The 15,069-nt window shown below is 36.7% G+C and overlaps 1 protein-coding gene and 1 long non-coding RNA gene across 2 annotated transcripts in view; both read right to left on the bottom strand.

Moving 5' to 3' along the window:
- ush2a (Usher syndrome 2A (autosomal recessive, mild)) overlaps positions 1-15,069 on the bottom strand; it is a 209,485-nt gene that overhangs the window by 74,348 nt on the left and 120,068 nt on the right. Inside the window, exons 41-45 of the mRNA XM_082142594.1 lie at positions 12,720-13,348; positions 8,831-9,159; positions 6,666-6,788; positions 5,840-6,003; positions 5,484-5,693 (exon numbers count right to left, since the gene is read on the bottom strand). Of these exons, the coding sequence (XP_081998720.1) occupies positions 5,484-5,693; positions 5,840-6,003; positions 6,666-6,788; positions 8,831-9,159; positions 12,720-13,348 (1,455 nt within the window). The remainder of the gene's footprint in view (positions 1-5,483; positions 5,694-5,839; positions 6,004-6,665; positions 6,789-8,830; positions 9,160-12,719; positions 13,349-15,069) is intronic.
- On the bottom strand, positions 13,438-13,975 carry LOC309478843. The gene is made up of 2 exons (XR_014199111.1): positions 13,850-13,975; positions 13,438-13,818 (listed from the first exon to the last, which is right to left on the bottom strand). It is a non-coding gene; the product is annotated as an uncharacterized lncRNA (long non-coding RNA).

Raw genomic sequence — 15,069 nt, 5'->3', positions numbered from 1 at the left:
AAACCATTCATAGAAATCACCTAGGAAGTATAAATACGTATAAATATTTTACACTAACATTCAAAAGTTTAGAAAGTAATTTTTTAGTATTTTTTGTTTTTGAAAGAAGTCTCTTGTGCTCAACAAGACTGCATTTATTTGATCAAAAATACAGTAAAACATTTTTTTTTACATTATTAAAATGTAAAGGTACACTATGTAACTTTTGTAACTACTTGCAGCAGTTACTAAAATAGTCAGAATATAACTTATAGTCTTACCGTAGTGATTCAGGATAAGACAAAAACACGTATTGGAAGATGGATTCATTATGTACTCGCTCATTATATAAATTTTGATTAAAAAAGTTACATAGTGTACCTTTAAAATAGCTGTTTTTTTATTGATTTTTTTATTCCTGTGATGTCAAAAACTGCATTTTCAGCAGACGCTACTCCGGTCTTCAATGTCACATAATTTATATAATATTACAAGTGTGTGTGTGTGTGTGTGTGTATATATCACACATGTATTGTATATCACACACATATGTTCCTAAGTTGTCTGGTTCAAAAAGAACCAATAATAATGCCGGAGTACATGCGTCCATTTGATGTGTGTTCCTGAGCGCACTCATGTGTATAAATAATGTAATTTTATATGTACATCAGGGAGCGCTGACAGCAATACATCAGGGAGGTCTGGCAGAATGAGAAAAAGCTGAGTGTCACTCTTTCACTTTCCCTCTTGCTTTTGGGGGTTCCTGCAGATGGTTTGTGGGCAAATTGAATCAGTCCTGGAGAAGCGCGCGGGGATTGAAGTACTGCACCGGGGGCAGAGGGGGTTAACTGGGCCAGTCTGGGGGATTCTTTCTACAGCTCGCACCATTTTCGCCTTCTTTTTCTTTTTTCCCCACTCTGTTTTTTTGCAAGCTCTTCCTTTCCCATGACAAATCACACTAACTTACAAAAGAAGACCAGAGAGCCTATTTTCCAGCTTGATGTGACTCTAGTAAACAGCTATTGTGACAACTTTGTAAGGCTCTTCTGAAAGAATGTAAAAAGGGAATGATTGATAAAGCTTTTTTTCTGAGGCGAGTGAAGTTAGTTTGTGAAAGAGAGCTGAAAGACATGAGTGTAGTGCTAATGACAGCTGAGAGATCAAATATCTCAGCAGCGGCTTTGAACAAGCCATTGGTTGACATGATGGCATAGGGAATGAATTCAATACAGAGCAGGGGTCCTGACACTTACATTCTCTCCAAAGAATATGACTGCGGTTCTTACTCAAAGCCTCAAAAAGTCTCTCTTTAGGAGATATCCTTCTATCACAAAGGTCAACGTGAAGAGACCCCATCTGAGATATCTTCTAGTTAAGGTAAAGCACTTCTACTTTTACAGCAGATCTTACTGAAGGTTTATGAGGGACAGATAAATGTTTTGATATCGCCAACTAACAGCCAACTGAACACCTTCGGCCATTCATTAATGGACGGCATGTCACTCAAAATGATGCTCAAATAACATGTTAAGAGGTCATTCACACAGAACATGATTTTGTGTATAAAAACACAATAATATATGGAATAAGAAAATTGCAAGGTCTAAAGGTGTGTTTTTTTTTATTTCTTTTAAACTTAAGTTTAGAGTTTTTAGAGCACTGTGTCATGCACAAGATGCTGCAAAAGGTACAAGTCTTGAGCGAAATGGTCAAAAGTCCATCTAGTGCATGTTTATTTTGGAAAAGCAGCACAGTGAAATGCAAAAAAAAAAATGTCTGTGTGAACGGTCCCTAACATAGTTAGGTGCAAGCTACTTAAAGTAGTAACCAACTACAACAAAGCTACTGAAATATATCAAATGATCTCTCAAATACTATAAAAATAAATATTCAAGATTTTTTTTTTTTTAAGAGCAGTAATTTTATCTACCAATAAAAGATCAAAATAAAGAGATAAAGTTTGAACAATCTGGTCATTTGCAGGAACTGTTTGTGCTAATCAACTTCCCAACGCACCATGTGAGACAGAGGACAGTTTAGGAGAGAACATTTGGTTATTGACTCGATTATTGACTTAAATAGAAACTATTTGCTGGAAAAAGTAGCTTATTACTGAAAAGGCTATACTGTTTAGACACAGCTGAACTACTGTAGAGTTCCTGAAAAATGCTTAGTGCTTCCTTGTTACTCGCCATCACTGAACAAAAGAGCAATTATGAGACATACTTGGATGCGACCAATATCAGTGCTCTCCTGAAGCGTCTCTTTCCATATAATTTCTGCTGCTGCATTATTAATGCAAGACTTCGCATGGACAGCCTCGCCTCCATTCCGGTTTTTAATTAGCAGGCTCTTAACATATACACTATCATGTAGCATAATATGATCTTTAAATTCAACTGCTTTTAATAAGCTGCTCTTTAGGCTGTAAAATATTGAAGCTACCACTGGAAGTTCTTTGGTAAATGACCTGTAACCTTTACTTAGGAGCAAATGATCTTCTAATGTTTTTAATTATACTGATAGGTGGGAGCGAAAGAGGTCCAGATATGTTACGGAAAGCCAGTTGTTTAGATTCTGGTGTGTAAGGCAAAGGCACAAATGAATGTGTATGCGTATGTGAGAAGTTTGCTGAGCTTTCATCTGTTTCCTGTGCTATCAGTGGATCAGTACATTAACTGTGTGAGAGAAGGACAGTTTAATGACTATTGATCATAGCACAGAGGTCAAGATATCAACATTTTGGAAAAGGCAAATTCTTCAGCAGCTTGTGAGGTTTTCCTTTAGAGTACAGAGGGAAAATATTCAATCAATCAGTTCTTCTTCTCATCCGTTTTTTATCTCCATGAGCAGGGGCTTCTGGGGTGATATGAGAGAGGCAGGCTGACAGAAATCACAGGAACATTTGAAGTGTTGACAGGAAAACCATAATTAACCAATATCTTCAATCCAAATTCCATCCATTTAAGCATATAGAGATGGTTGCGGTCTAGTAAAGTCCATATTTCAGCTGAAACCTTAAATATAATATAAGACGCTCTTTAAACTTTCACATTACTTGCATAGGTTTAGATGCAGAAAGCAAGACCCCACATATAAACACCACCTGGTCTTTTTGCTCTAGAATGTGCCAAATATAACCACCAGTATGGTTTTCGAAAAAATCATTCAACTTATATGGCTCTACTTCATCTTGTTGATAAGGTTATTTCTGCACTTGAAAATAATGAGTTTGCTTGCAGTATATTTTTGGATTTTTCAAAAGCATTCGATACAATAAATCATAATATCCTTCTTGCTAAATTATACAAATATGGTTTCCAAGATATCACCTATAAATGGTTATCAAGTTATGTTTCAAATAGAGCACAGTTTGTTTCTTTTAAGGGTTATTTTTCCAATAAAGCTAAACTAAAATGTGGGGTCCCACAGGGGTCTATTCTTGGACCACTGTTGTTCCTCATTTATATAAATGATATGTTTAGTGTTTCGGATGTGCTTTCCCCTATCATGTTTGCGGATGATACAACCCTTGTTCTTTCACATTCACATTTTAGTACTTTAATGAGCAATGCAAATGTTGGCTTAACAACATTTGCTTACACTGCTTGGTTCACGTTAAATAAATGATCTTTAAATATTAAGAAATGTAATTTTGTTGTTTTCAGTGGCAGAAAAGCATATAACAAAGAACTAGCGCAAATTAGAATTGGGCCTGCTGAAATGCTTCAGTTAACAACAACAAAATTTTTGAGAGTTATTATTGATGAAGGTTTGAGTTGGAGAGGACACATAGACTATGTTTGTGGCAAAATTAACAAGTCAATTGGCATAATAAGGAGGATTAGCCATCTTGTTACTCCAAAATGTCTCAGTATCTTATATTACAGTTTAATTTATCCGTATTTGTCATATTCTAACATGGTGTGGGGGAGCACATTTCCTACAAAGCTACATAAAATTTTAATTCTCCAGAAACGGTTTGTCAGGATAGCGGCTCGTTCAGGTTCCTACACATCTTCAGCTATGTTATTTAAGAAATTGCAGTTTTTTTCAATTTTTGACATTAATACCTTCCAAATATGTGTTTTCATGTACAAATTATTTTCATCGGAAGGAAAGATTCCTAGTCAGTTCATGTTATACTTTAAAGCAAACTCAGCTGTTCATGCTCATAATACCAGGCAGGTAATGGATCTCCATCCTCCAAACTTTACCACATGTAGAGGCCAATTTTCAATAAGATTTAAAGGTACACAGATATGGAATAGATTTTCTCATGTGGCGAGACAATGTACCTCAATAGAGAGTTTTAAAAGAGTTTTAAGAGGTCTGCTGATAAACTAGTTTGTGCATTTGGTTTTTTATTTTTTTTTATTTTTTTATTGTATTTTCATTTACTGAGAAGTGTTTGTTGTTTTATCATCAATATTATCATGACATATTTTTTCTTTTATTAATGTTTTTATGAGTTGTATTATATTGTGTTTGCATTCTTTGGTTATTTTTATCTTTCTTTGGTGTCCTTGGTGTTGTATTTTCTTTTTAATTTGTGCAAAAAAAAAAAAGAAAAAAAAAAAAAAAGAAAAACACAGTATAGTTTTGTGTGATTTGAGCTAAATAGGTAAATACCATCATAAGTTTTATTCGAAATTTGAAACGTTACTGAAATGTATAGTAGCGTTTACATTTTTTTAATACTTTTCTTCAGCAAAGATGCATTAAATTGATCAAAAGGGACAGCAAAGACATTTATAATGTTATAAAAGACTTCTATTTCAAATAAATGCTGTTCTATCTATAGCTTTCCATACAACAAATCCTGGATTTTTTTTTACCATGGTTTCTACAAAAATATTACGCAGCACAACCGTTTTCAACAGATAATAATAGGAAATGTTTTTTAAACACCAAATCAGCATATTATAATGATTTCTGAAGGATCATGTGACACTGGAGACTGCAGTAATGGCTCCTGAAAATACATCTTTGTCATCATAGGAATAAATTACATTTTCAAATATATTACAATAAAAATTATAATTTTTTTATTTGTAATAATATTTAACAATAGTGTAGTTTTTACTGTATTTTTAATCAAATAAATTCAGCATTGGTGAGCATAAGTGATATTTAAAAAAATCTTACCAACCCCAAACTTTTGAATGGTAGTGTAAGCTTGGCAAATGGTTTTGGAGATATTGACTCCATTCAAATAATAGGAAGTGTACTTGTATGACTAGAAAATAGTTTTCAGTGGGGTGTTACCATGGCCTCCAGGTAAACAATCTCCCCAGCAAAGGACTTGCTTTAAATCTCAACACATACTCAAAGGACAAATAATAATAGTATGAATGGTATGAACAGCATACATGTAATGCTTTGGTTTATGCTAAAGATCAATCATAACATTAGATTTCTAAAATATACTACAAATCTGGGGGCCTGTGGCTTGGCAGTCAAAATAGATGTTCGTAACAAACATCAATGTAGCACATACTCACCTCCATCTGTAGTAGTGCAGCTGACCTCAGGGCTGGTTATGTTGTGGGCACCGTTGGACACAGTCAAGCGGAGCTTGTACGCCGTGCTGGGCTGCAGGTCAGAGATTACCACAGAGGTCACAGCGGGGTCAAGTGTAAGAGTTTGCCTGTGCTGGCTGGACAGAACCGTAAGGATGTAGTCCTCCACCCTTCCCTGCAAATCTTGCAGAGCTGGGAACAAAAAATATAGTAAAAGACAGGACACACTAAAGGTCAATCTCGAAAACCAAGTTCTCTAAACACAGATTCTTTCCAGAAATGTATTTTCGGTCAAGGGCCAGGATAAGTTTAATAATGTAGAGAATCTAGACTCTTACTGGGGGTGGACCAGTTGACCAGGATCGCCGTATGATTGAGAACTTGGATGGATAAGTTGGTGGGGGTGAGGGGTTGCCCAGCCAGTGTGACCCCTGCGGCGACCTCCCCTGAAGCATAGCCAATGTCATTGTGAACCAGAAGTTTGTATTCGTACCATGTGTACCTGCAGCACATTTAAAAACATTACTCACAAGAACATTTTCATTATTATGGAATATTGCCTTTGTAATATATACAAATTATAGTATACTTATTTATAGAATTATAATATACATGTAAAATAACTACATAGAAAAATATTTTATATATATGTTATTATAATAACTATTTTACATCTATTTATCCAATCAAAAGTGTGGGGGTCAGTAATATTTTTTTTAATGTTTTTGAAAGAAGTCTCTTCTGCTCACAAAGGCTTTTCATTCCACAAATGGTCATTTATATATACTATATGTAACAAAAGATGCTCTATAATATCTAATTGAGATACTGTAGTTATGGTATCGCTGCAAGTATTTAAATATGTTACACAAATTCAAGCACAAAGTTAATCATTTACAAGGACTGAAAACATTTAAATGAAGTCAGACATGAATCTAAATGATAGAACCTGTGATACAAGGGAAACAACTGGGGGTTTTGTGTTGGAGTCTTTCAGCGTACACACAAGGAGTGCCAGAGAAAGATTAGCTGAAAACAATTTAATTCTATGGAATATTTGCTCAAAGTATCTTTGAACAGCATTAAAAAGATGGCATCGGTGCACAAAAACAGTTTTGTACACACAAGCAAAGTTTGCATTAAAGCTAATTTCAGTAATCTCACCTGCTAAGGCCTTTATCTTCATGAAACAATTTGGTTCCTGCGTAAACATTGTACCACAGATTCAAATCTTCAGGGGGACGTGAGGCCAGGGGCTGCTGGGTTTTCCGTCTCAACAGCTCAAATCTGAGGGCAGCGGAAACAGCCAGATAATCAGAGCCCGCTCCACTCCCACAATCCTCTTGCCATTTCACCCGCACCGCTGTTTCACTGCGTTTGTGCTTTTGTGTTTTCTCTCTCTCTCTCTTTCTTTCTCTCCCTCAACAGTAATGCTAATTTTGCCTGTAATCAGGAGAGCTCAGCTTAATGTGCGCTTTATAAGCCTAGTTAAACAAACACAGCAGCAGCGGGAAAAGTAGTCATGAATTTTAATCATCCGCCGTGAACAGACCTTTATTTACCACCTAATCAGCTCAAAAACAGACTAAAATATACGGAGAGAAAGAACAAGAACTTTTACGTTGTGCTTCGTTCTTCACAACCTAGGGAGATACTTGCTGTCCTCATTTAATTGGGAGATTTATGGATTATTCTCAAAAGATATTAGGAATTGCTTTACCATATGAAATGCTCACAATTCTGATTACAATTGATTGAACTTTGAAGAACATAAACATTCATTTTAACACACATTTTACAACCATATATATATATATATATATATATATATATATATATATATATATATATATATATATATATATACTTCAAATAATAATAATTATTATTATTATTATATTTGAAGTATATAGATATGGTTGTAAAATAAATAAATAGATTTCACTTTGAAGAATGTAAACATCCAGTTTATAATTTTATAACCATATCTATCTACATCAAATATAATAATAATAATAACAACAACAACAACAATGGTGAACTGGATAAATTGGATAAATTGTTATTATTATTATTATTATTAATACTACAGGGATGCTGAATGCTTGAATCTGATTAGTTGATGCATGTTCGCAATTATTTTCAGGGAAACACACAGCTAAAGTAGTTCCAGGCAGGGCTTGACCGTGTCTTGTCTTGTCTTACAGTTCCATATCACTTAGCCAAATGATTTCAGTTATTTCAAAGGTCCTTACAGCCTACAACAGCAACAGAACCAAAACCCACAATGGCACTGACCAAGCAAATAAATATTGTTAACAAAAGGATAAAAGCGACACATTATTTCCATGTTTTTTCGCCAGAAAATTACATTTTATAATGCATTATGTATTTATTACTTATAATGGAAAAGCACATACATGTACTCTCTTTACTCCCGCTCCCTCTCCCACTCAAACACACACACATACAGTACAGACACACACTCGCACAGAAACGTGTTGTCAGCGCTGCTGTTACGATTTTATCAGTAAAACAGTTTAACAACTTAAAAGCTACATGACATTTCTCACTAGGTAATAACGGCGCTGTTCTTGGAGAAGATAAAATTACAGTTTTGCTATTAGACGCTGCTGCCAAACACCGTTGAGAGACACACAGATTCAGGTAATTCATACACGCTTAATCTCTCTCTCTCTCTCTCTCTCTCTCTCTCTCTCTCTCTCTCTCTCTCTCTCTAATAACTGCATTAATAACTGCATTACTCTGCTATTAATGGCTTAAGCCTCCGTTACTAGCTCTGAAATGACATTTTGGAATGGAACGGAGGCTTGAGATTAGATGCGTAAGAAATTATTCCTACACACAAGATCGTTTTAAGGACAAAAACCTGACAAATGTCTTGAAATGCATCATCTGAACAAAGTTTTGAAGTGTGGTAACTGTAGTGTAAGCGGAATAATTGAACTATAAAAAAAGATATATATCTCAGGTGTGCATTATGTTTCTAATAAGTCAATGGCCCGTCGTCAATTATTCCTTACATAATAAATAAATAAATACATTTTACTTTAAAGAACGTAAACATGCATTTTAACAAACATTTCACAACCATATCTATATACTTTCAATATAATAATCATTATAACAACAACAACAACAATATTAATTATTATTTTTATAAATCACTATTATAATTAAATGTTTTATTATAATTAAATAAAATAAATACATTTAGTAGTAAATTATAATTGTCACAGTTGTAACACTACTTAAATGTGTGTCAATAAACTAAGATGTAGTACAACGATTAAACATCTATCGGTTACCTTATGTTGGGGCCGTTCGGCCTTGATGGGAATTGCCATGAAACAGCCAGGAAAGACTCACTGATGGCTACTACCGACAGGGATGGCAGGCCTTGTGGGATTGTGGGTAATGTAGTAACCAGTGTTGGAAGGCTTTCAGTGCATCCTCCGGCATGACCTCCCCCTCCTGAGCAGGCGAGGATAGTGATGCTGTAGTTGGTGTAGGGCAGAAGGCTGGTGACGGTACGGTTGAGAACGGATGTATTGGTGTGCGAGATGTGTGGATCAGGCATGCGGATCTCGTACCGCTCAATTTCTCCATTGGGTATGAGTGGAGCCGTCCATGTAACCTGCAGTGAAACACGGGATACATTTGAACTTGTTAGTATCTGAAGAATCTGACATCACAGTATAACAGTTCTTGTGGTCATGTAGTTATATACTAAAATGGTTTCACAAGAGTGTCTAAGGCTTCAGAGAAGGGCCGGAGTCCAGCGCAATATCACAACACATCATCTCAGGCTTTTAGATCGATGAGTTTGTGGAACCGACGTCATGTGATGAAGCGAAGGGACCCTGACTTTGACCCAAGACAGAATATTCCTTTCATTACATTTAAAAAGGGCCTCAGCCCCTGGAGATCATAATGAAATCCTAATGGAATTGCAGGAAACTGTGCTTGTTGCTGCATACTGTATCTGGTGCAGCATTTGGCGGACGCATTAAACATATTGCGCATGTCTGGGGGTGAAATTAAATGAAAGAAGTGGTAGAAACGAGATGAAATGGTAGATTGGATAAATGTTATTGCTAGGATTAGTTATGAAAAGAAAAGTTATAATAATGGAAATTGAAATGTAAGCAGAAGTGAAGGAAGGTTTAGAAAGCGCTTTTATTCCAACCTAATTTTAAAAGTGCCCCTATTATGCTTTTTCAAATATTCCCTTTCATGCAGTGTGTAATATAGCTGTCTGTTAATGTAAACGGTCTGCGGTCAGTTGTAAAGTCGAAAGTGCGCGATAAAAAAAGTGATCATCTCCCAAAAGAAAGAATCGACTCTAAATGCTTCCTTGCTGACTATAAGTATTTTAAAAAAACTTTTAGACATTAGTAAAAGGACACACAGTGCTTTTGAAAACGCATACTGTCTGAGTAGGTGCTACATGTGAATTTGAAAGTACATTCTATATAGTATGAAAATGGGTAGTATGAATGAAATTCGGAGAAACTACATCCGCCATGTTGTTACTGTCACATAACCACCAGCGTCAGTTACGTTGCTTCACTGCCACACTGCAAAAAATGCTTTTCTTACTTAGTATTTTTGTCTTGTTTCCAGTCCAAATATGAAAAAAAATTCAGTTTCTGTTTGAATTAAGATTATTTTTCTTACCTCATGAACAGTAAATCTTGCTTGTTTTAAGCAAAATCTCACTTAATTTAAATGAATTCCCCCGGAAAACAAGACATAATATCTTATCTAGTAAATGCATCTTGATCTAAGATTTTTTTTATATTTGGACTGGAAATCAGACAAAAATACTAAGTAAGAAAAGCATTTTTTGCAGTGCATTCATAAATCCTCTCCCATGGCTTTATGGGATAGTAAAGTGTCCATCAAACGCGCACTCTAGAATCTCAGCGAAAGTAATTGGTCACCCGGGTACTGTATTGCCTACTATTTTTTGAATACTTACTACTCTTTTGGGGTACTGTTTTTTTGTATACTATGTACAGTTATACTCTACTCTATAGAGAAGTATTTGATTTCGGATACAGCGACAATTTCTTTGGTCCAAAACCTAGCGATCCACCTACTGGCACAGGCTCGATCCCGACACAGAGCCTGTAACAAATTGGTAGAAGAATGGGAAGTGGTCGAAAGTGGACCAGCTCAAAACGTTTTAGACCTCATTTACATTAGTAAGTGGCGTCGTCCACTTGTGATCCAATCGACCAAAACACATCTTAATACCAGGTGTAAACAGGTCCAAAAAGTATTGATAAAAGTAGTTTAGTGTAAATGTGTTATGTATTGTTATGCTTATTAGGAGTATCATGCCTGTTAGTTTAGCAACATGCCAATGATGTTGATGAGTCTCCTGAGCAGAGTGCAATTTGCTATGTAGCGCGTTAAATCAGATCCATGATGGTTAATATGTTGCCTTAGAACTAGAAGTTAGTAGCTGCCTATGTAGGTAGTAGGCACCATGGCCATGGCAGTTCATAGTTTTGGAAATGAACAAATTAATCTGCTCTTTCATGGCTAAAATAGTTTTATTTATCTCTGTATTCATTTTGAAGTTGTCTAAATTTTTTTTGTAATTATTTTAAAAAACACACAACTACAAATGTATATTTAAATGAATAAATTCATCAACACTAACACAGAGTTTGCCATGAGCACCACGGAGACTGCTAGCATCTCAACAGGAATTCAATATAGCATATGCTAATGTGAACAGTTGTTTTTTGGCTTTTACATGTAGACGAGTTCTCATCCAGTTACACACAAATGCAGCAGTTAACAAATTAATGAAATAATAATGGTATTACAATACGCTAAACCCGGGGTTAGGGGAAAATGAATAATTCAAGCAAGTTTATGCAAATGCTGCCTTTGTTTGAAGTGGTAAGCATTTCTGTCCATGTTTCTTGGCACTAGCACACAACAAATAACAAAGAGAGAAAGAGAGGGTGTATTTACACACAGCAGGATCTAAGCTGCAAAGCTTGTTTGGTTACATTAACGCCCCTTAAATCCAACTTGTAAACCAGCCAAAAGACTGCAAGCTACCTAGCCCTCTTGAGTATCATGTCTGTCTGAATTACAGGGATGTCTACGCTGAGGGTTTCAGTTTGCTTTGAAACACTTAAATCTACTTTGCCGACGTGTTAATAAGGTCTTGCTTGCTTTACATTTCTTACCAACACTAAATAAACAAGAACAATATTTAAAACGTTAGGTGAACAAGGGCACATACATGAGGGGTTCAAACAATAATCTGACAGTCTTAATTGGCTCTTCCTTAGTAATCAGCTCTGGAATGACCTGGAAACCATGTGTATCAATGTTCTCATGCCATGAGAGTGTCATTGGAATAATGATGGATGCTCTAGGTGTGGCATTAATGGGAAGAAATACAGTAGCTTCTCACTAACAATCACAGCAAAGACCTCATTTGCACCTCATTGGTGAAAAGGCGGCACAAGGCACTACAGCCTGCCGACAGGAGGGTGGGACAGGATTGAGATGCACTTCACACACAAAGAAATATGCACACTCTCATCAGCATGTTTGGATTGTGGTACAAACCAAACATGTTCTTTTAAACTTTAAAAGCATTAAAAATGTCATTTTTTGATACACTACCGTTTTGTGGTCGGTAAGATTTAAAAAATGTTGTTGAAAGAAGTCTCTTATGCTCACCAAGGCTGTATTTAATTGATCAAAATCAAAGTAAAAACAGTAATACTGTGAAATAGTATTACTTTATTGTGCTTTAATATATTTAAAAATATAAATAGTAATTTATTCCTGTCATAAATTTTTTTCTTTTCAGAATTATTTAATGAATAGAAAGTAAAAAAAAAAAAAAAAACATTAATTTGAAAGAAAATTTAGCTGATTATGGTTTCAACATGTCTCAGAAATGTTCTCTTATAATTGATTAAACTTTGTAATTGGACCTTAAATGTTACACAATAATCAGTATTTTGTAAAAGTTGTGAATTCAGTAACGGCTCTGAACAATTCACTGACTGAGTGAAACTGATTCAAACTGCAAATTTTTAAGCAAGTTTGAGATTGTTTTATTAATATTTTAAATATTACAATTATTATTGTACCTTTTTATTCTTTTCAACCATTTTAGCCGTTAAGTACAACGGAAACAAACTCTCTATATACCTGCACTGACGCTGGATCCAAAACCAGCACGTGAGGCGGCTGCAGGCCTGCAGGTCTTGAAGGTCTGGTGGTCACTTTCTTCCACTCACTGCTATTGGATCCACCCAGCCTTGTGTGTGCCACAATGCGGTACTCGTAAGAGCTCCAGGGGCTGAGCGCGGCCGAGCTGTCTAGGTAAGTGAGAGTCTGGTTGGCCTGCAAGGTGGCCACAGTAGAGATTTGCTGTGTGCCAGTGGCTTTCCTCTCCACGGTGTAGCCGTCCAGCTCCCCGTTGACATGACGTGGTGGTGACCAGGACAAGACCACCGAGGTGGGTGTGTCGGAGTAAAGCTGCGGGGCTGGGACATCTTCTGGAGGGGCTGGAGGGGTGCGTATGGTGTGGGACTCAGCAGATTGAGCACAGCCGGCTGTAGTGCAGGCCTCCACCTGTATGGTGTACTGCTGATAGGGTGCAAGCTGAGAAACAGTGTGGCTGGTGCTGTTCCCTGGCACACTAGCAGTTAGCTGGTGATTTTGGTAGATATTATAATGGGTGATGATGCCGTTGGGCTGGGATGGAGGAGACCAGGAGACAGAAGCACTTCTAGGCTGGATGTCAGAGAGTACAGGTGGGTCAACCGATCCAGGTCCTGAAGAAAGAAGACAGTAATAAGAACTATTCAATCTGTTGTGAAACAATAATTATTTTTGCAATAACATTTGTTGCCACTAGTGGTGAATAAACAAGCGTGCCGCACAAGCCCTGAAAAGTGAAGCCAAAACGCCTCGATCGCCCCCCGGTGACTGGTCCTAGTATAGGTCATAAGCCCCGCCTCCCCGTGTTATTCAACGGGACGTGAGACCAACTAAACAATTAAATTACACTTCAAATATCTTTTTTCCAAAGGTGGTTTCTTTCATTTGCTGTCGTTTTTATCATGCTGATGTAAGTTCAAGTGTCTGTTTAAAAAATAAGTTGGTTTTTAGTTAGTTACGTGATGCGGTGGTGTAACGTCATGATTGACAGCTGTGATTGACAGGTTCTCTGAGCGAAGTAGTCACTGAAGCACCAACGGACATTTTTTTCGGGATCTTCGGAGGACTGAGGAGATTGTATTTACTTTATTTTAACAAGCCTCTTGTCGTACTACAATACATTTTTTAAAAAGTGTGCAGAATGCACTCTCCCTGAGTGCATTCTGCGAGAGTGAGGGCGGAGCGTTGATTTCGCGGCTTTACTTCCTGCTCACTACTGCGCAGGTCTGGTCCCGAGATCGGGACATATCGGGACACTGGCGGCTTCGGTTCTCATCAATGGACGAGGGGCGTCGTCCATCTTTTTTTACAGTCTATGTGAATAAAATACAAATGCACAGGAAGTAGAAGTAAATAATAAAAAAATCATTACTTTTCTTATTTTTTAAATATGATCTAAAATGTATGTATTGAAGTAATACAAAACCCTTTATTTATGGATAATTTCTTTTTGTAAAATGCACAAAAAAAAAATCAAGAATCTGGGACTTGTTAATTCTCTTGAACCTTTACTTAGCTGACAAATTTACAAAGAAAATATTTCCAATGTTTTCACTGACCAACTTAATTGTATTTTTTGATTTTTGACATTTTGATTTTGATGGCTGCAACAGTCCAAAAAAGTTGGGACAGAGGCAAAATAAAAGTGAAAAGATTATAGAGTATCTAATATCCATTCACTAATAAGATTGCAATTAATTTAGTCTTTAAATGATTTGAACCAAAGGACTGAAGAGTCTGGTTGATCTCCATGATCTAGAGAGAAGCAGCTCCTCTCTGACAGCGCAGCATTGAGACTGACAGCACAAGGACATCGTCTGATTGGAGCAGCCTGATACCCTGGATTAAAATGTAGAACAGGGGGTTTGCAAATCAGCTCATTTGCCAAAGAGGACGGAGTCAGTCGCTGCATATCACAAGCAAATATGAAATTATATTTATGGATTTATTCGTTGGGGTTTTGTGGCTGAGGGATGTCAGCCATGTGTGAGGCGAGCCTCTGAAGGGTCTGTAGTGAATTGAAGGAAATCACTTTAGTTTCCTGCCTGGTCATTTCTCTGAGTGGTTACAACAACAGCTGCCATGGCAGCACTAACATCAAGAAATCGTTCATGGATCTTCAGGCCCGGACAGCTCGGGTCATTTTCATAATCACACATTCACATGCACGTCCTCTGTTAGGGTTCTGTCACTTCGGTCTGTTTATTCTTGGTTTGGTGACAGAGCTCTGACATTTCTTCTGTCTTGTTGTTCTGAGTGTGCGGTTTCGATTTCACTCGGGCCGCGCACTCTCCTGTCTATGCGAGTCGTTTTGTGTGCGGAGTGTGGTGTTCAA

This window comes from Leuciscus leuciscus (assembly GCF_965113295.1).
Source record: "Leuciscus leuciscus genome assembly, chromosome: 17".
Taxonomy (NCBI): domain Eukaryota; kingdom Metazoa; phylum Chordata; class Actinopteri; order Cypriniformes; family Leuciscidae; genus Leuciscus; species Leuciscus leuciscus.
The sequence above is the reverse complement of the archived record's forward strand: the minus strand, read 5'-3'. Positions and strand labels throughout refer to the sequence as shown.